This window comes from Leuciscus leuciscus, assembly GCF_965113295.1.
Source record: "Leuciscus leuciscus genome assembly, chromosome: 8".
Lineage (NCBI taxonomy): Eukaryota > Metazoa > Chordata > Actinopteri > Cypriniformes > Leuciscidae > Leuciscus > Leuciscus leuciscus.
The window spans coordinates 36,944,596-36,966,376 of record NC_138732.1 but is presented as its reverse complement, the minus strand read 5'-3'; the positions used below and the strand labels follow the sequence as shown (position 1 = coordinate 36,966,376).

Genomic DNA, 21,781 nt, shown 5'->3' with positions numbered 1-21,781 from the left:
GAACCAACGAGGTTCATTCTCGTGTTATGCAGAACATTTGTGCTTCTGTTTATGTTCACTGATCAATGTTTATATGCGAATAAAACCAATCGAGTCTCTTCAGAAAATTTGGACTAAACTGCTCAATTCATATGGATTAGTTTTTCGATCTCTTTATGAACTTTTTGAAGCGTCAAAGTGGTAGTTGCGTAGCTGTCAACGGAGGGACAGAAATCTCTCAGATTTCATTAAAAATATCTTCATTTGTGTTCCGAAGATAAACGAAAATCTTACAGGTTTGGATCGACATGAGGGTGAGTACATGATGACAGAATTTTTGGGCAAACTAACCCTTTTAAGTCCAAATGTAGCTTGAGAATGTTGTCAAGTGCAAAAGCTCTCTCTCTCTGAGAGAAGGAATGAAGACTTGCGAAAAACATACATACTGTTTTTATTGTTCAGGAATGCTCTATCAAAATGTATCATCTGAGATCAAAGCACCTGCAGCACTTATCTGTTGTATACATGTTAAATGCTGCAGATAAATATTAATCCAAGACCTTTTATGTGTTTTTTATATTTGAAAATGCATTACTTGCATGATTTTAAAACACATTCTGAATCAAATACATTTTACAACTATTTTCATAAGTAGAATTTTTTACTGGATATATACTCTATTGCTATAACCTTTGAAACTTTTTTTTTAGTGCACAGGCACAAAACAATGTTCATGTACTCAAAAAAAATCAATATACAAATTCAAAGGATTTTGTTGTTTTTCCTCACAAAAAGAGAGGAACTGCAAGGAACACGTCTGACTGTCATTTACTCCTTCCTAAAGCTTCTACATTCTTCAGCAGATCAATGTCCGGCACTGTACAAGTGTAGATCTTCATGTCATCGATTCTTCTTTATCCTTGAATGCTTTCATCCGTGCCTGTTTAAATCAGGATCAGAGAGAAACACAACATTGTTTGAATCTTGTAATGACACATTGTATTTGCAAATGACTTCAGAATCTTTGCCTGAGAACAGGCCCGTCGCCAAGGGGGGAATTTGGGGGCAGACGCTTTAATAAATCATTTATCAGCAGTTTATGCTGAGAAGTGTAGGTTGTGCGGTGACAAGTAACTTAAAACTATTTCAAGGAAATTTATTTAAATGTGTTTTTAAATGGGAAGCGCATCTCCTTAGACTTTCCCTGGAGCTGGTTCACCCCTCGCCTATAATCAGAAAATTCATATTTAACGCATTATTACACAAAACGGAACTTGAAACATAATTATAAATGACTAATCACTTGGAGACCCGCTGCCTTCAACTATTTTAATGGGTAATAGGCTTCACTCACAAGTATGTTACACATCAATATGCTCCTAGAGCTGTGAAAGCCATCACCCCTCCACTCCCTCGCAGTCATACACACATGCAACCTCCTTACACAGCCACACACTTACTCGCTCACACGCACACTTACCCCTACTGATGCAAAAGGATATTGAATACATAACTCTGACTGCTGTTGCATTACCGCACTTCGTTTTTATTTTATTTGACTTTATTTACATTCTAGTTTATATTTACTCTGCTGCTATTTAATTATTTATTTCTCTTAGGTACATACAATGTATCCCAGTGTCTAGTTCTTACTTGAGGTGTTTAGAGTTGACATTTCTATCTCTATTTTATATTTCTATTTAAAAGCTGGGTTTATAATTGCTAGTGTTTATATAATTGTTTGTGTTATTTTTTGCTCTTGATAACGTTTAAAGCCGAGAGTCTCATACAAAATTTCGTTATGTGTGAGCATAAATAACAATAAAGACGCTTGAATCTTGAATCAGGGGTACATATAGGGGTGGGCGATATGGTAAAAATATCATATCACGATTTTTTTCAGGAAAATCACGATTAACGATTTTATCACGATTCTTTTTTATGTTGGTTTTACTATTTTGTGACTGAGCATTACAGCCAAACTAATGTCCATATTTTAAAAACAAAGCCTTAGGTAACAAAATATAAAATAAAAAAGAATGGCAGACGGGGCAAAGATAAAAAATATTTGTCATTATTTTCTTTGTTATTAAATATTAAGATCAAAGATACACATTACACACACAACTTAATATACAAATTAAATAAACAGTGCTTTGTTTTCAGCTACAGGTGTATTTAACAGTAGCATTGAAGAAAGTAATTAAATGAACAAATATAAAAATAAAACAAAACATAGACTTCACTGTATAAATTATAAATTGATACTTATTAAAGCTACTATTAAAGTTATCAGTCAAGAGCAGTGAGTGATTTTCTCTTTGCATTTTGTTGTTTTATTAACAATAAAGGGATATTTCTCCTAAAAAGTCAAATTGTCATAATTTACTCTCTCAAGTTGTTTTAAACTCGAATAAGTTTCTTTCTTCGGTTGAAAATAAAAGTTATTTGGAAGAATGTGACTTCCATAGTATATTTTTCTCCTATGGAAGTCAATGGGGACCAGCTACTGTTTGGATAGCCACATTCTTCAAAATATTAATATTAGAAAAATATTAGAAGGAAATTAATAAAGGCTTGGAACAACATTATAGTGCGTAAATAATGAGATCATTTTTATTTTTGGGTGAACTATCCCTTTAAGGACAAACGGCAGCGTGTTTACTATTACTACTGTCTCTTTAAGAGCTGCATTCGACGCGTCTTTTATACACGCATTTGACAAGCAGATTTTCTCTCAATTTTCTCAAGTTTGCTTTCACTTTAGACATCACCGACTTTGTTTATGTAAACCTTGTGTGTATATAACAGTATTAGCACAATAAGACTCGAAAGATAACTTAGACCAGTATCCAGCATAGACTGTAAAAAATATGGACAAAGCGTCTGTGACGTCACCCATAGACTTTCTGAAGAACGGGTTTGAAGCCGTTTATGGGGGGTATGGGCGGCGCCATCTTGGAAAATCTTGGGAAACCCTAACCCCGCCCACCTTCTGACGCAGCGCGCGTCACTCAGCTACTCCGGTTATCTCTGTGTATATTTTAGGCAACGAAATATGTTATAAAACACCATACTAACTCTTTTCGTTTTCATTTAAAGAAATCTTAAACATTATAGCCACACAAATGTGGTTCAGGCAACGCGTATTGATTATATTCACTGCACATAACGTTTGCCTATTTATAACAAAACGAAATATAAAACACAAACCTGCCTCTTTTCGTTTTAAATATAATATAAAAATATTAAACATTTTAATATGGTCCAGGCAATATGTGCATTTGTACTAAACAACAGATGTTGCAGTAAACAACATTACAGATCATCTTCGTTGTATTAAAATTTAAAATGACAAAACTCAACCCAGTCTCTTTTTGTTAAATTTCAGTTTTATCAATATTAGCTATTATAAAAGTATAAGTAAAAGGTAAAGTTACAATAAGCTATACAAATAAAGCAAACAATTCAGTCAAACATAAAAAGTCATGCGCTCGATCTAGTCTAACCATACAACGGTACAAGTTAAATATAGCTTATAAAGTTATGAAACTTCCCCTCAGCCAAAACGATTGCCCACGAGACCAAAAATCGCCCGTTAGATATAGACAAGACGAATTATATCTCATGTTTAACCACTACAGAGACGCCAGAGTCAGCGGCAAACCTCAAAACGTCTAGCCGATGAAAGGCTGCTCCAGGCGGGGTACATCGCGCCGAGCGCCCGGTCATCGCTGGATCTCACAACTGGATACAATTTTCATAAATCTTTATAAATAAACCACAGATTTGAGCTTTAAACAACTACATTCTCGCCTGAAAAACTCTTAAAACTACATTTCATGATACAGAAACAGTAGTATTATATGTCAACTGTATTAAAAAATGGCGCTTCTTATGTTGTCATTCTGCCTTTCAGCTGTCAATCAAGCTGTCAATCAAAGTTAACCACGCCCTTATTGTCATACATTTTATATCTAAATACTATCTAAACTAACGAGTTAGAAAAAAATTCACTACCCTCGCCGTTGTCAGGCACTCGGAACCTATCGAAAAATCCAATAAAAGTCCATGGGACCAACCTGTAAAAACATGATTTTATGCTGTGAAAACGGACATTTTAACATGGGGGCTATGGACATTTGCTCCCTTTTGGGACCTTCCCCTAGCGGATTTTCGATGTATTGCAGTTTTTCGCACTTCCGGGTAGGCTTCATTTTTCAGATCAGAATGTTGCCCCTTGGTATCCAGGCGCTGGTAGACTGGCTTTAGTGCATGTGAGCTTCACATGTACGCGCTGAGAAACGCACACGTTAGAACAGCGCATCAGCACGCGAATTAAATGTTTAACCGACAAGGCATTAAAGCACATGCAAATTATGAACTTTTGTAAACTGCAGTGTCCCGTTCTGCTGCGTTAACATTTGATCTGAATATACGTCGCGTTGTTCAGTAAGGGACAGAGGCGCCAGAACAGCAACTGAGAATGCGCGATACTACGATATTTCTTCAAAACCAGATCGTGGAGACATTTTAATCGTCCACGATAAAAAATCGTCATATCGCACACCCCTAGGTACATATTTTATTGCTATTTGGTATTGTACGCCAAAGCGGCATTATTCAACCAGATGGAACTGGATAAATATTCGGAATGTTCTGATCCAACCTGCCTTCTGACCTGTAATGCTGCCTGGATCATAATCATACACTGTTCGTTCGTTTGTTGGCCAGAGGAGAACTGGCCCCCGACTGAGCCTGGTTTCTCCCAAGGTTTTTTTCTCCATTCTGTCACTGATGGAGGTTTGGTTCCTTGCCACTTTCGCCTTTGGCTTTTAGCTTGCTTAGTTGGGGACATTTAATATTCAATTAAAATAAATAATATGGGATTTTATTGTTTTGCCAAATAATGGAAGTAACCTCGACGTCCGGTTAGCAGTAGCATTAGCCATCAGGCAAGTGTTATTTAAATCAACTCCTGATGTACTTACAAACTTTCCAATGCCTCGTTTTATGAGTACAGAACCTATTTGTTCTACTGTAGAAGTTTGGTACCATTCTGGGCATTATTAGTTGGGTAATTTACGAGATACATCCTTGGTTCCATTAGCGCCTGCACTAAGCCATCCAGCTGATTTCTCTAAATAAGCTCTAACTTTAATAATGTTCAACCAAGGGAAAAAAGGCTTCTGGGGGGTGTTTGGCTCGAGGTCATGGTGCAAAGGAACCTAGGTTTATTTTACTCTGAACCATCCCTTTAAACCCCTGGAGCCGTGCGGATTACGTTTATGATGGATGGATGCACTTTTTTGGGCTTCAAAATCTCATCCTCTATTCATTGCCATTACAAAGCTTGGAAGAGCAAGAACATTATTTAATATAACTCCGATTGTATTCGTCTGACACATAGGCTTGAGGGTGAGTAAATAATGGGGTAATTTTCATGTTTGGGTGAACTATCCTAACAAAATCACATCAATCATTCTAGAATGATTAACTCCATCCAGATAGAGCTATTTAAGTCATCTGGTGCAGCTCTACTTCATATTGCTCTACTGACATATCAAGTCACATTCGCCAGCCTTAAAGCAGACATTTTGACATGTCTTTGACTGTTAAATAAGCCAATATTGCAATAAGTAAGAAAACAAATCAGTAGTTACATGCACTGTATGTGCACTTCAGGGGTGTGCGCACAGAAAACTGCCTGTCAGATCATGAGAACCGAATCGAGTTCTCTTTCACGTCTCATTGTGCTTGAATGGTGGAAAATCACTTTTAAAAACACGGTAGCATTTTGAACAATCGTAATGTATACCGTTGTCAAATTTCTGTCTGTATATCGCCCACCCCTAAAGGGAAATAATACTTTCCATGTTCAGTCTTACCTCAAAAGTTTGCAAGACATGTTTGCACACTTCAGTCAGGTTGTTCAGCCCATTGCGCAGAGGTTCAGATGCTGGAGTTCCTTCTGCAACATTGATCAGAGAGCTAATGAACACTCTTATGTTTACATGCTGCCTACAGTCATGATAAACCTGACATTTCAGCCTTTTAACCTTTTTTAAGAAAAGGAATATCAAAATTATAAATTATTATTTATATTAAATATATAAATAACCCTAACCCTAAAATGTAAAATAAAAAATATATAAAATAATATAAAATGTAAAATAAAAAAATTTAACTGAAAGTGTGAGCCTACAGAACAAGTTTTACTTTCAAACGTGCAGCGCTCACATTTAATAAAACCATCGCCTGTTTTGAAGTTAATAATTAATCACATTCAGCCATATTGCGATTCCTGTTTTCCCATTCCCAAATTTAAGACCTCTTGAAATGATAATTAAGACTTATATACGCAATTTCAAAAAGTGTCAATCTAATGATTTGTTCATTCAAATACAAACAATGCAAGAAACATGTTTACAAACATTACATGTATGCATCTGGAACATTTCTAAAAATTACACTTGGACAAGCTGTTTCAAAGTCCCACAACAAACTCCAAACAAACTTCATTTTGGCCGGATTTGGTCCTAAATGGCGTCATCCCAGTTCGTTTTTCAATTTTGCTTAAAGTATACTGCGGTATATTCAGGCTCTCAGTGCAGGCGCTATTCTGATTTTTCTCATGTTACTAGATATGTTACTAGAGATGTAACAGTTTGACCTACAATTATTGCATCACGTCTTCATGCTTTTGCCTACAAATTAGTGGTTTTCATTACAACAAAAAGCCAGGACCTTAACTGTGAGAGATGACATGCTGAGCTGAATAAAGGACTTCCCTCACCTCGAGTCTGTATCCGAAAGTTGATTTTGCTTTCCGATGGGTGTGTGATGCTGTATCCGCAGAATTCCACGTCCTGACTGAGGAAACAAAGTCACACATGAATCAAACTAAACACTGCCAAGACGGACAGATGCAGAGAAGTACAATTGCCAATCCTGCCAAAATGTTCACCTCAGTGCCTGTTAATAGCAATGTCCATATCACTTGTTTCAACAAAGTTCTCACTGATATCACAAAGACAACCGATGTTGGTGGCTAAACAAAAGAAAAAACAGATAAGTTAAATCTGGTAGCTTATCTTACCTCTTCATGATCATGTATCGGAGCGAGTTGCCCAGTGTGTGATCCTCTTCATGGAGCACAAACGTCACACAACCTTCATCTGCTCCATCTGTCCGGACCTATTAAGAGTAGAAGACTGTTGATCACGACTGTGGTTTCAGCAGCAACATGAGGTTTAACACTCTTCATACTGAAGTTTATGTTGTAAATGGTGAAAGAGACTTTTGGATGTAAATCAGATGACATTCAACATTCTCTACAGATGAAATGGTTTTGATACTCATCTGATAGTTTAAATCTGAACAATCTACAAATAATTGATCTAGGGCTGCAACTAATGATTATTTTGATAATTAATAATTTCTTTATTCATTTATCAATTGGATAAAACTGTTGCCTTTAGTGTGCTCTTTGGGGGTTAGGCTATATAGCATTTATATATATTCTCTTTAAAGCTATATGAAATGTACTTCTGACATGCTTATCAAAAACACTTTGATAAGTCAATATAAAATAATTTTTTTCAAGATACTATTAATGTCCTGCTGCTGCATATCTGCTTTTATATTTTTGAAAAGCAGGCCCTGAGAAGTGATCATATCTTTATATTACTAATATCTATATAATATAACATAACATAATATAATTAAAATATAATATATAATATGCGTCTATTCAATATAAAGGTTCTTGGCATCTAAATTTTGAAAAGGCAGATGTTTAGATGGCAACATATTAATAACATCTACAGTATAACATCATACAAAATCCATTATAGATATTATATAAATAATGTTATATAGATGTTAGTAATATATATATATATATATATATATATATATATATATATATATATATATATATATATATATATGATTATCACTTCTCAGGGTCTGCTTTTCAAAAATATAAAAGCAAATAAAAATTAATAGTACTACCTAGTGTATATAATTTACTTTGTATTGACTTGTCAAAGTGGAGAAACATGTCAAATATTTTCACAGACAAAACACCACTCACACTGCCTAGTGAAGTGATACATATTACAGTCTAGCAGTCCACGAATACATCAAGACACAACATTCACAATCGTCAAATTTGACCAAAAGCTGTACTAAAACCAAAAAATGAAAGCGTGAATGAAGTTTTACTTACCATCTCCAGCGCGTGTTTCTGCCCGTGTTCAGCCATGCTGCATTCGTCGTATTGAGACGCGCATGCGCAGTGTCATCAGCTTGTTCTGGTCGCTCACATATAGAAATATAAATAGAATCTGCATTTGACCGCAGCAAACGTCGGTGCGGACGCCATCTTGGAACGGTCAATATGTCGTCACTCACAATTAGAATCAATGATGCAAAACATTACGCAGCTTCTGGTTGTGAAACCTCCGAGATTTAAATCTGCAGTTGGATACTATCGGAAGAAATGGGATAACCTTTCACAGGTGAGAATGTGTTGGTTTGTGTTTTATATGTATTAACTCAATATTACAAGTTTTTATACGATGGTGACGTTTTAATGTCGTGGTATCTTACGCTTTTGTCTTGTTGTATTGTGTTAGTTTAGCAAAATCATCTGCTGAAGAAGTATATTGCAGAAATAGATATTCATTCATGCAAACTACGGTTGTTCACGGACCGGTTTTTGAAACGGCCATTAATGAGGATTCTATGTTTGCTCAAGGTGTTCGACAGCGCCAATACAAAATAAATCAAATTTACCCGAATTGTGACAAAGACTGGTTGTGAGCTTGCAGTATGAATTGAATTTGTGAAATAAAAATCTAAAAATAGAAAACAATGACAAGACACGTCTTCTGTTTTTTTTGTGTGTGTTTTTTTTTATAAATACATTTTTTGATTTCAGTGTAATTTGTATGTTTACTTTTAGTGGGGTTTACTTTGTTTTGCATTTCAATTAAGATTATGTAAATATATATTTTGTTTGTTTACAAAATTTGAATTGTGCCCCTGAATGTTTTGCTGTGGGCACCCTACTTCTTGAGAATCTCTGAAGTAGGACACTGAGGGGTCAAACACTCATTGAACCTGTCATCACTCAGGCACCCAAACTTGCAGAGACACTATATATAAATATTGCACTAGTCTGTTTGTAGCCTATTCATAGTTTATATGTTTTTTTCTATTTATATATGTATATGTTTTTTTGTTTTTTTTTGTTGTTTTTTTTTTACGTCTTTCATGGTGGAAAAGACATTGTAGGCTACATTGTACGGAACTGTGCATATGATAATTAAAGGCTTTGAACTTTTATGCCTGGTACACTTTGTACGATTTTGGCCTGTCCCAGACGAAAGATGACCAATCGTGGTGATTTCTGTGGTCGTGGCTCCTAACCGGTGGCCCTACATTATACGTGAGAGAGGTTCAAAGACAGTTGTTGTCACAGTCTTATGAACAAAGGATAGCCTGACAGTGTCATAAATTTAACATGATCATTGCAGTCTGTTTGCTGTTACGACCTACTTCTACTGACAGCCAATAAAAGTGCAAACATGAAATGGCGTATTGTTTTAAAGTCTCTGAGTGCAAACCAACCTTAACATTTTATTTAATCATGCATGCAGCTTTATTTTTCACTTCTTGCTCAAAACAGTCTGTGACTTCAAAAAACGATTGTAACTTTTATCTGGATTATAACCTTCAATGTCTTCGAAAGCCCAAAAAAGGCCTTTCGTCAACCAATAAACGCGCATGAATTATCATGCTTCATCATTTTGACATGTTGCGTTACCTCAACCAGTCTGCCTCACCTCAACCAGTCTGCCTCAACTGCCATTAGTCCATAACTCGGGCAGGACTCGAATTTGGAATCCAGAGTCACTGTAAACTTTCGGAAGGCATATGCATTGCTTGTAACCACTGTTAAAACATTTCAGTACAGCCAACCTCGGCAATAGCAAGCTAGTCTGTTGGCGTAAAATAGCATTGTGCAAGGTCGGAAATGCCACCAAAATTAATAAAAATGTCCATAAAAACACTCACTTGCTTTGTTAATGAAGGAATCAACCAGTTTGAACAAATCCCTAGCTTTTGATAAATGATAAATGTAAAATGTTATATTTAAAACATTAATCTCATAGCAAAATGTATGCAATTGCAAACAAAATACATTTACATTTATACCACCTATGAGCAACATTAACCCGTCTGTGTAAATACATCTAATTGCCATTTCAAATGCAGCTTCTGTGCCACTTCTGCAGTGAAAAGCCCAATAGAGTCGTATTGTTCTAAATTAATTAATTGATTAATTAAATACTTTTATTAAGGTTGTTCAATTAAAAGTCCTTAGGTTCCTAAGGGAAAACCAGTTAACCAAGAAAAACAAACGTTAACCTTTCAGTAAACAATAGTAAGCTCTAGCCACAAGATGGCAGTATAATATAATCCAGACAAATTCAAACGGTATAAAGTTAACCATAACAAACAATAATTTGGAGGAACCGACGCAGCAAAATACCAGCTTGCTTTTTGTTCCAAAAAAGTAATATTTTGCTCCACCTCTGAAAATACTTTCCTTTTAGCTTTTCAGTTGACATGATTGGTATTTTTATTTTTCAGCCCCTCTCTTCCAACCTGTTATAGGGATATAAATACCACTTTTCACCTTCCAACAAATTTGCCATGCACAAAACCAAAACCCATCCTAGATTTCTGAAAATGGAAATGTTACATTAGGAAACAAAATGAATGCAGTACTGGGCTCAAATTATCCTGTCAAAAAAATTAGATAAACATTCTGTAACCAGAGATGAAATATAACTAAACTGTCCCATTTAAGAAGGACCATGTCAATAACTAAAAAGTTACAATATATAAAATGTATTCACCCCATAACGCATTTAAATATCTGTAAGAAATATTTAGAATTCCCTGTTGATAAATAAAAACACAAACCCCAATAATAATGAAAAATAAAATAAAATAAAAAAAACCTTGTCAGACTTGACATTTCAGAATATGACAGTATTCTAATTCCAGACAAAATTTTAAAAAAGCAAGATAACTTGAGAAAGTTTAGGGGGTTTAAGTTTTATTTTATTTATAGACAAAATGCCCTGCTGTACGTGGCTGTATTGCAGGGGCTGACACTGAGTTTTTCCTCAAGCACAGTTACACACACACACACACACACACACACACACACACACACACACACACACACACACACACACACACACACACACACACACACACACACACACACAGAGAGAGAGATTCTCGAGAGATTTTGCGAGATAGTTTACAGCCGGGACTCTGGTTGCAAATCTGTTCGTGTGTGGTGTGTTGTCTTCTTCACATCGCGGCACACCACACACTACAGGAGCAAAACTGTTAAATCTAGGATTTTTTTGTCCTCATGTTTGTGGTCTCTCACATTTTGAAAATCTTATAAGATTTGAAATATCTTTTGGTCTGTTTGTGGGTGATAGACGCTGGTGCGAATTGAATCGGGTGTCTTGGGGACCTGATACAACCTCTGCCTCATTATAGAAAAGTAAGGATAGGAGAGCAGCTGATCAGGCTGAAGCAACTGTCCGTCGATGGTGCGGACCCTTTCAAGCGCATGCTTGAGCGTTTCGTCACGAGACTGCTCCAGAGGAAAGTCAGGCGGCGTTACCTCCGCACTCGTTCTCGTTTGCTCTGAGACAGTCTGTGAGGGTCCCGTAACAGTGTCTCCCGGCTTCTCTTCTCGCTAGCCTTGTCTCCCAAGAGGGATCTGCACATAGAATCCCCAATAATTGTGTAAAAGTGGGCCCCAAAATCAGCTGATGCCTAAAATGGGAATTATCGCCACCTTTAATCTATGCGTTTTGCCCCTGAATTAGATATTAGCAGGCACTAGAGGGTAATCCACCACATGCAGAGGCTCGGGCGCTCTCCAACACGCCCCCTCGTGTCCCAGGTCCATAATCCAGGGAAACCTTCGCAGGCCAGACTGCCTCTTCCCCGCTATGGCTGTCGAGGGGGGCGCTTTGCTTCGCGACCTGGGAATAGGGACAGGACAAGAGAGAGAAGAAAAAGAGGGAGAAGGGCTGAAGAGAGAAACAAGGTTCACAAATAAAAAGGATGAAGAAGTCAGGTCAGCGAGTTCCTCTCTCTCAAACAAAACAAAAATAAACCAAAATAGTGCCCCTGCGCATTCCACACAACAGTCCGTGTCAGTAAAATGAAGTATGTCCTCAGGTCTCTCCCTTTGCCGGGTCTGCAGGTCTCCATTTATCCCGTCTCTCCCCCAGTTGCTGGAATTAGAAAGTGGTGTTAAGTGTTTGCACTTGACCCACTTCTCGTCTCTTCACTCGCTCTCCCCATGCAGACTCCGCTTGAACTAATTCAGTAAATAATGATCTTTATAAAGGAACTGAATCAACACTGAACTGACTTCAGCTTTGAAACAATCTAATGCAGTGACTTGGTGACTTGACTTCCTGGGCTTCAGTTTGAGACACACACAAGTCTTGCAGTCTAAAGTAACTATATGATGAGCTGAATTTCATTTGACATTTTTTGCATTTAGCTGATGCTTTTATCCAAAGCGACTTACAAAAGAAGAAAAGGTGAATCAGGTGTGTTGAATGAGGGAGACTCCAGGCTCCAGGACAGGTTTGGGAACTAAACATGAAAGCAGAAGCCTTTCTGCATATGTATCATGTGCTAAGTATACTACAAATACATATTTATGCACTTAATATAAATACCCTGCAATTGTACTTTTGGTATGCTAAATTAATATATTTAAAGTCTGCTAAATTGGAACAACTAATTTTGTACTTAAATAGTGCTGAGGTCCAACTAAAGATATACTTAAGTATATTTGATTGTGCTGAAGTGGAACTATTGCAAGTATAATTTAGGTAGACTACAAATATCTTGCATTTAAAGACCGATATTATACAGAGATCATACTATCCAAATAGTGATATTTAAACACATTTTAGTGTTAATATTAAGAAATGTGCATTGTGTAATAAAGAGGTACTCCAAATAAAGTTTAATTATAATATTTATATCAGTAAGTCTCAAGCGATATGTCAGTAAATATGTTAATGGATCTGAAGAATACTTAATAAAATAAAAAAATATAAAAAAATTACTTTAAATACATTTTGGTATACACTTTTTTCACTGGGGCTGCAATGAACTACAGGCAAGGAGAGAATTCAGTATGAAAGAATTTAAGAATATTAGCTCCTAAAATGTCATGCTCAGTTGTAGTTTTAATCCCAGATCATTAATGTGGTGTCAGGCAAAAGTGTTAGTAACAGTAGCAGTATTGTTGAGTGTTGATTTTAGTATTAGCATTAAACTCAGAAGATTAACTGGTTGAATTTTTTGTACAGAGAAAACAAAGATTTTTAGAAATCAGTTAATGACAATGACTAAAATGGTACTTTATTTATGAGAAAAATGCAACGCCCCAAACTGTGGGAAGATTTTGCAAAGGTGCGAAGAGCTCAACTTCTCAAAGTGAGAAGTGCATAAACAGGAAACCATTTTCTTTTGGCGTGTGCCCCAATATTTCCAATGTTTATTTTGAGATTTGCAACAGAACTTTACACAGGAAGGTAAAGGAGAATGATTGTGAAAAGAAAAAAAAACCCAACAATAAAAAAATACTGGTGAGCAGACACTTCCATAACGGTTGGGCTTTGCACGGATCAGATAGCCAAGGAGCTGCAGCCACAGAATTGAACAGTTTAACCGCATTTTCTGCAGAACACAAAACACATACCGTGTTAGAGGTGACGGCTCTTTACGCATGACCTGTGTTCGTGATGTGATGCTGTCCACACAACATATGTGTCATCTGGAGGGATCTACAGCGTGCAGTGCACAAGTGTGAAATTGCACTGCATGGTGATAATAGTCCTAACCTCGTAGGTGCAGTGGAGAGAGAGACAGAGAGCTGGAGCACAGACAAAGGGTACGCAAAATGAAACACCCTCAGACCTCTAAACGGTTGCATCATCAGCACCTGTCATTTCTCTCAGTGAACCACAGACCACCTCACCGCACACGTGTGACATGGGCTGCACGCTGCTGTCAAAGCTGTAGCTGTCTGGAGTTTTTACTTTCAGTTCGATGAGTTAAGAACATATAAATGTTCATTAATCAATGCAGTTTTTTGGTTTAAAAAAATATTTGTGGCAAAACAAAAGGGAGCAAGTGGAATTTCATTAGAAATTCATAGCAATTTCAAAAGAAATTGGGGTGACGCTTTAGTTTAGGGTCCAGTTCTCAGTATTAACTAGTTGCTTATTAGCATGCATATTACTAGGATATTGGCTGTTTATTAGTACTTATAAAGCACATATTAATGCTTTATTCTGCATGACCATATTCTACATCCCTTAATCCTACAATACCTAAACTTAACAAGCACTTAATACAGTAGCTATCATTTGAAGTGGATCAAAAAAGTTCATCAAAGTTGTCCTAAGACAAGAACGGGTATTGTTCCAAGTTCATGTATAACTTTGATGAAAGGTTTTGATCCTCTTCAAATGTTGACCACTGTAGTAAGTTAATAGTGAGAATTGGACCCTAATCAAAAGTGTGACTGAAATTGAGGGAATATAGGCGTGCTAGAGTGTACTTGGACACTCTGAATATGTTATTCTCTAAAGAAATGTCCACCACTTAGAGAGAATCTTTGAGCCTGCAGTTCAGGGCAAATTCATTTCCCTTCACACTTCTCTAGCGGATAGATTGCTCGCTGTCGTATCGCTCGCTCAAAGTGTTGGTGCGTGCTTAAAAATAGAAAAGTTCTTGCAGATTAGAAAAAAAATGCATATTTTTCACATGTTGACCACTGAGCCATTGTCCTGATTTAAAAATTATTATTTTAAGAACTGTTTGTCACTGGTTGTGACGGAGAGACTAAACAAATGAATAACACAAATATGATGAAGAAGGTTTAACAGGCTTTAATATCCAACAGGTATTCCCTAAACAATAATCCAATCACAACTACACAGATGAGACTCGACCATGAACACAAACTGAACTGAACTTAAGTAGAGAGAGGATAATGAGACATGAACACCTGAACACAATGACACACTCCTGAACTGAGTAATGAATCAAATTAACAATCTCACAGCAAACTAACTAAGGTGAAAACACAAACATATAGTCCATGTGGAGAAAATAAAGAATAAACATATCCAGACAAACCTGACACTGTTCACTTTAAGGTTCTTTAGGGAACTCAAAACTCCTCTTTTTGGAAACTTTATTTTTAAGAGTGTGGGGTGTTGAAATGCAGACATTTTTAGATGAAACCACTGCACACGGGAAACCACACTGCATGAATCAGAAAATAGAACAATAGCGTTTTATAAGTAACTTTGTAAATGCATGTCAAAACCAGCACTATCTGCCTTATATCTGCAAACACTTTATTGTGATTCTCCCAAAAAGACATTCTACTGACTATAAATAACTTTGCAAGTACATGTCAAATTATTCCACTAACCCGAACCCTAACCTAACAGTCTACTAAGAGTTAGTGCAACATAGCTGCAATGTTACTTATAGTCAGTAGAATGTCTAAAGTGTGCTATTAAAATAAACTGTAACCTAATTTGTCACTAATTTATCCTAATTATGACTATATCATAAAACACAGATCATAGTAATATGTAGTAATATATTTTTTCTTTCAACAATAGCGCAAGCAAAACCAAAATGTTGAATTATTATAATATAATTGAGTTAATACAGATATTTACAGTTGTGTAAATTAAGTTTATATCTAGTAGCCTAATTTAATTTAACAAATTTTGTGGGCCTTTAAACGAGTCCATGATTTATTAACCACTCTTTTGTAAAGATCTTTCTGATGGTGCTGCTGTGTATTTTATGTTTTCAAACGTCTGCATGGGCCAGATGGTCTATTCTGTCTGTGTGATACTACAGAAACATCTACAGCCCTGCTGTTGTCTGACACTTCACATGAGTCAAAGGACCATAAACACCTGTGAAAACACACAAACGTCTATCTCTTGCACAAGGTTTTTTTTTTTGTGCACCACTGAATAGTGGCTGTTGCATCTGTAGATGTACATTGTGTTCTCTCTCCCTCTCTCTTTCTTTAGGCATCTGTTGTGCTGTGTGTGAATGTTCTAGAAACAGACTGAATGGTTCCTCTCGTATAAGTTGAGTTCCTACAGGAGTCTCTGGGTTATAGTGCTGATTTGCTATTTGGCCGTACACAGCACAGACCTCTGAAACTGGTCAACAAGTTGTTGCGTGGAACGGATTATTCAGTGCCAGTCATAAACTATGTAAACTCATCTGTCATCTAACCATCTAATAATGTTCTGTTATTCTAATTTAAATTATTAAAAAGCCATAACAACATGCAGATTTCAACACATTTAGGGGCGTTTACATGACACAGTTTTCAAACTTAAAACATTTCTATGTGTTTTGACAAACAAAACAAACAAAACTATGTGTTTTGGCCGTTCATTTACACGACAACAGCGTTTTGGGTGCCTGAAAACTTTTGAAAACGATTTCAAAGTGTACGTTTTTGAAAACAGTACCGTTATCGTCTTCGTGAAAACTACAAAAACACAAATTTGTGAAAACGGCACCGTCATGCATTACATTTACATTTATTCATTTAGCAGATGCTTTTATCCAAAGCGACTTACAAATGAGAACAATAGAAGCAGTTAAACTAACAGGACAACAATATGCAAGTGCTATGATCCTTCTCAGTTTAATCTAACGCGTTACATGTTAATTTATTTATTATAATTTGTTAAATAGAATAGAATAGTTAGTATTACTGGATCAAGTGCCGTCGAAAAAGAAGCGTCTTCAGCCGTTTCTTGAAAATGGCTACGGACTCAGCCGCTCTGGTTGAGTTAGGCAGATCACTCCACCAGCAGTGAACAGTCATGGTAAAAGTCAGAGAAAGAGATTTTGTGCCTTTTTGAGATGGCACCACAAGACGACGTTCACTTGCAGAGCTCAAGTTTCTGGATGGCACATAAGTCTGAAGTAACGAGTTTAAGTAAAAGGGAGAAGAGCCAGTGGTTGTTCTGTAGCCAAATGTCAGTGACTTGAATTTGATGCGAGCGGCAACTGGCAACCAGTGCAATTATGTGAAGAGAGGAGTGACATGAGCTCTCTTCGGCTCGTTAAAGACCTCTCTAGCTGCAGCATTCTGGATCAGTTGCAGAGCTTTGACCATGCAAGCTGGAAAACCAGCCAGGAGAGCATTACAATAATCCAGTCTGGATAGAGCAAGCGCTTGGACAAGGAGTTGTGTAGCATGCTCCGATAGGAAGGGCCTGATCCTCCTAATGTTGTAAGGCACATCTACATGACCGGGCAGTTCTAGCAATGTGGACTGTGAAGTTCAATTGATCATCAATTACCACTCCAAGGTTCCTGGCTGACCTTGAAGGAGTTATGGCTGACAAGCCTAGCTGAATGGAGAAGTTGTGAAGAAGTGTTGGGTTGGCCGGGACCTTGTCTTCGCAAGGTTTAGTTGAAGGTGGTGGTCCTTCATCCAGCCAGAAATGTCTGTCAGCAGGCTGAGATCAGCTACCGTCGGATCGTCAGGCTGGAATGAGAGGTAGAGTTGTGTGTTATCAGCGTAGCAGTGATAGGAAAAGCCATGTTTCTGAATCACAGATCCTAGTGATGTCATGTAGTTGGAGAAGAGAAGTGGTCCAAGCACTGAGCCCTGAGGCACTCCAGTAGCTAGATGTTGGGTCTTAGACACCACACCCCTCCACGATACCCTAAAGGACCTACCTGAGAGGTAAGACTTGGACCATTGGAGTGCAGTTCCCGAGATGCCCCTCATCTTTAGGATTGACAGGAGGATCTGGTGGTTAACTGTGTCAAAGGCAGCAGACAGATCCAGCAGGATGAGAACTGAGGATTTGGAAGCTGCTCTTGCCAGTCTCAGAGCTTCAATTACTGAGAGCAGGGCAGTCTCAGTTGAGTGTCCGCTTTTGAAACCAGACTGATTGTTGTCCAAGAGGTTGTTCTGTGTAAGGAAGGAAGAGATCTGGTTGAAAACAACTTCAAGTGTTTTTGCAACGAATGGAAGAAGAGGTACCGGTCTGTAATTTTCCAGATGTGCTGGATTTATCCAGCACGGATCATGCGTATTATGTTTGGTCTAGAGGCACGCAAGTTTCACTTTACTAAGTGACATCGCCAACTGTCAAATAAAGTGACTTAATCGGACACATTGCACATAAATAGTACCGTTTACTGAGAATGACCCAATTACAAGGAAGCTTACTGTAATATGTTTATAAATTACTGTTATATGCTTTCTTTGTTTAGCAGCTTATTATTGTTCGTATAAATACGCAAGCTAGTTTTGATTTTAAAATTCATATTATAAATGCATTTAGTTAATAGGAATTGCTTTGCGTAGTTAAAGTCTAGTTCATTGGCTGACATATGGAAGTAAAATAATGACAAATGTTTTTGAAACAAAAAAGCTTGTTGAATTGCAACTACTTGAAAAAAATATGCATTGCGTTAACCCTGCTTGCATTTTAATGCATTGTATTTTTAGGACTTGCATTTTTATGGGCTGAAATTCAACATGGTTGTATATTTAAGCTGTGAATATTTCAATTCAAAACATTTCACATACGTTTTAATTAACAAAAATTCAGTAATCCATATTCACCTGTCAGATTTCACTTCCAAAATATTCATTCTGTTTAAAAATACAACCTATAATATTCGACAGCGTCAGCTGAAATATACAACCATGTTGAATTTCAGCCCTTAAAAATGCAAGCAGGGTTAATGCAATGCATATTTTTTAAAGTAGTGCAATCCAACAAGCTTTTTTTTTTCAAAAACATTTGTCATTATTTTACTTCCATACTGACATTTGAAACATTCTTGTCATTTCAAAGTAACTGATCGCGGGGACAGTCCCCGTGAAACATGCGGTCAGCACTTCTCTAAATTACTTTACTTATCTTGTAGATTGTCATGCCAAAATTATTCAACAACATCAGGAGGTGTTCGAACATGTATTGAAGACGTTTCCCCTCTCATCCAAGAGGCTCCAGTAGATGTAGAATGGTTGAGTTTCCATCCCCGGAAGCATTTAGTCTCACACTCGATGATAATCATATTGAATGGGGAAACTACTGGTTGAAGATGAAAGGGCAGTGTTGTAGGTGGATCTGAATCACAGTATGTGGTGTTGTGGTGAATTTGTCTTTTGAAAAGGAAAATGTGACTAACTATATATTTTTTAAAAGGAAAATATACTTACTGAGGCGTGAAATAAGCAATGACAGCAGAAAAGCCAAAAAAACAATGGAGGGAGCCAGAAATGGGATGGTTTGTTTGGTTTCATTTTACTCTGATATGGCTGTGTGTCTTGCTGTGGGTTTGATTGCTTTTGGCTTGCTTAGTTGGGGACATTTAATATTCAACAATATGATTGATCTGCCTGCATTGACACCATTATATGAGAACTGAACTGAGTTGGACGATGACATCACTGTTTTCTCAAGAGTGGATATATATATATATATATATATATACGCTCTTGAGAAAACAGTGATGTCAGCATTTATCGGGGTTCAAGCGGTTTAAGGCCTTTAAGCACATGCGTAAAAAGATATTATGTTTTATTTAGCAAGCATGTAAAAACTTAAGAAAACCAAAAGTAATTTATAAAAGATCATATAAGAGATTTAGTCAAGAATCATTTTGTACAGACGCAAATAATGTATGTTGGATTGATGTTTATAAGGAAGTTCATCCTGATAATGCATTGTCAGCATTTGAAAGATTATTTTACCCTTTGGTGGACAAACATGCACCTATGAAAAAATGTACAGTGAAGAATGTTAGGGCAGCATGGATTGTTAATGAGTTAAAAAACATTATGTTTGACAGAGATGTGGCAAAGGGTACAGCAAACAGAACTGGGAACAAGGAGGATTGGGATGTCTATTGCAAATGAAGAAATCAAGTAACTAAATTTAATGAATGTTTTACAAAATTAAAATAAGTGAATGTAAATATGATTGTAAAAAAAATGTGGAGTACACTCATTTACAGTTTTTTCCAATTGTTTACACACTAAAATAAAAATGTCCACACAATTTGCTAAATTCTACTCCAATGAGCAAAACACCTCCACAGATTTGCACAACATTACACACGTCTGCTTCACCCTTTTTGCAAAACATTACACACAGTGATTTGTAAAACTAGTCTACACACATTTTCACACCTTAGACACAGATAAGGATTGTGAGGTTACTTCCTTGTCATTACTTCTTCTTCTTCTTCTTTTAGAGTTTAACTGGCGGTTGGCAAACCAACTTAAGGTGCTCCTTGTCATTACAAAGCACCGGATTGCCAATGACCACACTAATGAACAAATTGGATAATCACATCCACCAGGTGTAGAAGCACACATGTGCTAATTTGAAAACGCAGCACTCAGGTGTCCTATAAAAGGCAGCAGGTGAGTTCACCTGTCTTCAACAAAAATGGAAGGAGTTAGAAGAAGAAGAATGAGAATGAGAATGAGAATGAGAGGGGGAGCTCAAAGAGGAGATGAAGGCGATAGAGGAAGAGGAGAAGGAGATAGAGGAAGAGGCCTTGGTAGAAGAGAAGGAGGTAGAGGAAGAGGAAGAGGCATGGGTAGAGGAAGAGGTAGAGAAGGACTTGAAGAGTTGATAGAACCTGAACAAAGAAGACGAGGACCAAATTTGACTCGAGAAATCCGTGCAACACTTATTGACCATGTTATCAACCATGGACTGACACTGATGGAAGCTGGACAAAGAGTTCAACCAAATCTCAGCAGAAATACTGTTGCGTCAATAATTCGGACATTTCATCGAGAAAACAGGTAAGCTGTTTCTGTTTTTCTGCAGCCTGACCCCCCAGAGTTGTTCCATTTATGCTAAAAACACCCCAGAAAAAAAATGGGGCAAAAATATTAATATTTAGAGGTAGCTCAAGCACATCAAAGTTTGCTGTTTTTGTAGGCAATTCTACAAGTCAGCAAAATTCTTCATTCTAAAATGTTTAGCATTGAGAATTGTATTCAATACTATACACAGTTTGCAGAATGCATCAAATCACGTAGCCTATTACTTGATCACAGTTCAATGTGAGTACAATATTAATTATTTAACCAAATATATCTTATACAACATACATTTGACTATTGTAAGATAACTGATGATACGGATCTTTTCACAGTTTACACAGTTAAAAGTCAATAGTTCCGAGTTTCTTAACACCAAGCAGTGTTGATTTCTTGGCATCTGGAAATTGTATTCGGGATCTTCAGACAGGAATGCATCAGGTATACCCAGCATTGAAAACAGGTTTCTGCTGGACTTCGAGACAAAGTTGTCCCTCCCGTCGCCATTGGGCTCCTCTGCTGCTTGTGAAGTGCTTAAGTGCCGACGACCGCAAATCACAGCCAGTAATGACAAATACTTGAAATAAGTCACAAAAGTGGCAAAATAACAGAATTTATGCTTCTGCAAGAAATGCATAGAATATCTTTTGTGCGAAATAAGTGTAAATTCAGAATTGCCATTAAATAAGCAAGTAGCCTATATAATTTAAATAGTTGAGATAAAATTAGGCAAGTGGTAATTATCACAAATTGAGCATAATAACTGATTATACAAAACTTCAACGTCATCGAGCCACC

The 21,781-nt window shown here is 36.9% G+C and overlaps 1 protein-coding gene and 1 long non-coding RNA gene across 2 annotated transcripts; both read right to left on the bottom strand.

Annotated features, from left to right (window-relative positions):
* Positions 1-414: 414 nt before the first annotated feature.
* On the bottom strand, positions 415-8,304 carry polr1d (RNA polymerase I and III subunit D). Its single transcript, XM_082178487.1, has 5 exons — positions 8,213-8,304; positions 7,079-7,176; positions 6,776-6,852; positions 5,868-5,950; positions 415-919 (listed from the first exon to the last, which is right to left on the bottom strand). Exons 1-5 carry the CDS (start codon positions 8,246-8,248, stop codon positions 875-877), a joined length of 339 nt encoding a protein of 112 aa, XP_082034613.1. The 5' UTR covers positions 8,249-8,304; the 3' UTR covers positions 415-874.
* A 2,792-nt stretch (positions 8,305-11,096) lies between these two features.
* LOC309505272 lies at positions 11,097-20,369 on the bottom strand. Its single transcript, XR_014208384.1, has 2 exons — positions 13,817-20,369; positions 11,097-12,326 (listed from the first exon to the last, which is right to left on the bottom strand). It is a non-coding gene; the product is annotated as an uncharacterized lncRNA (long non-coding RNA).
* Positions 20,370-21,781: the final 1,412 nt, after the last annotated feature.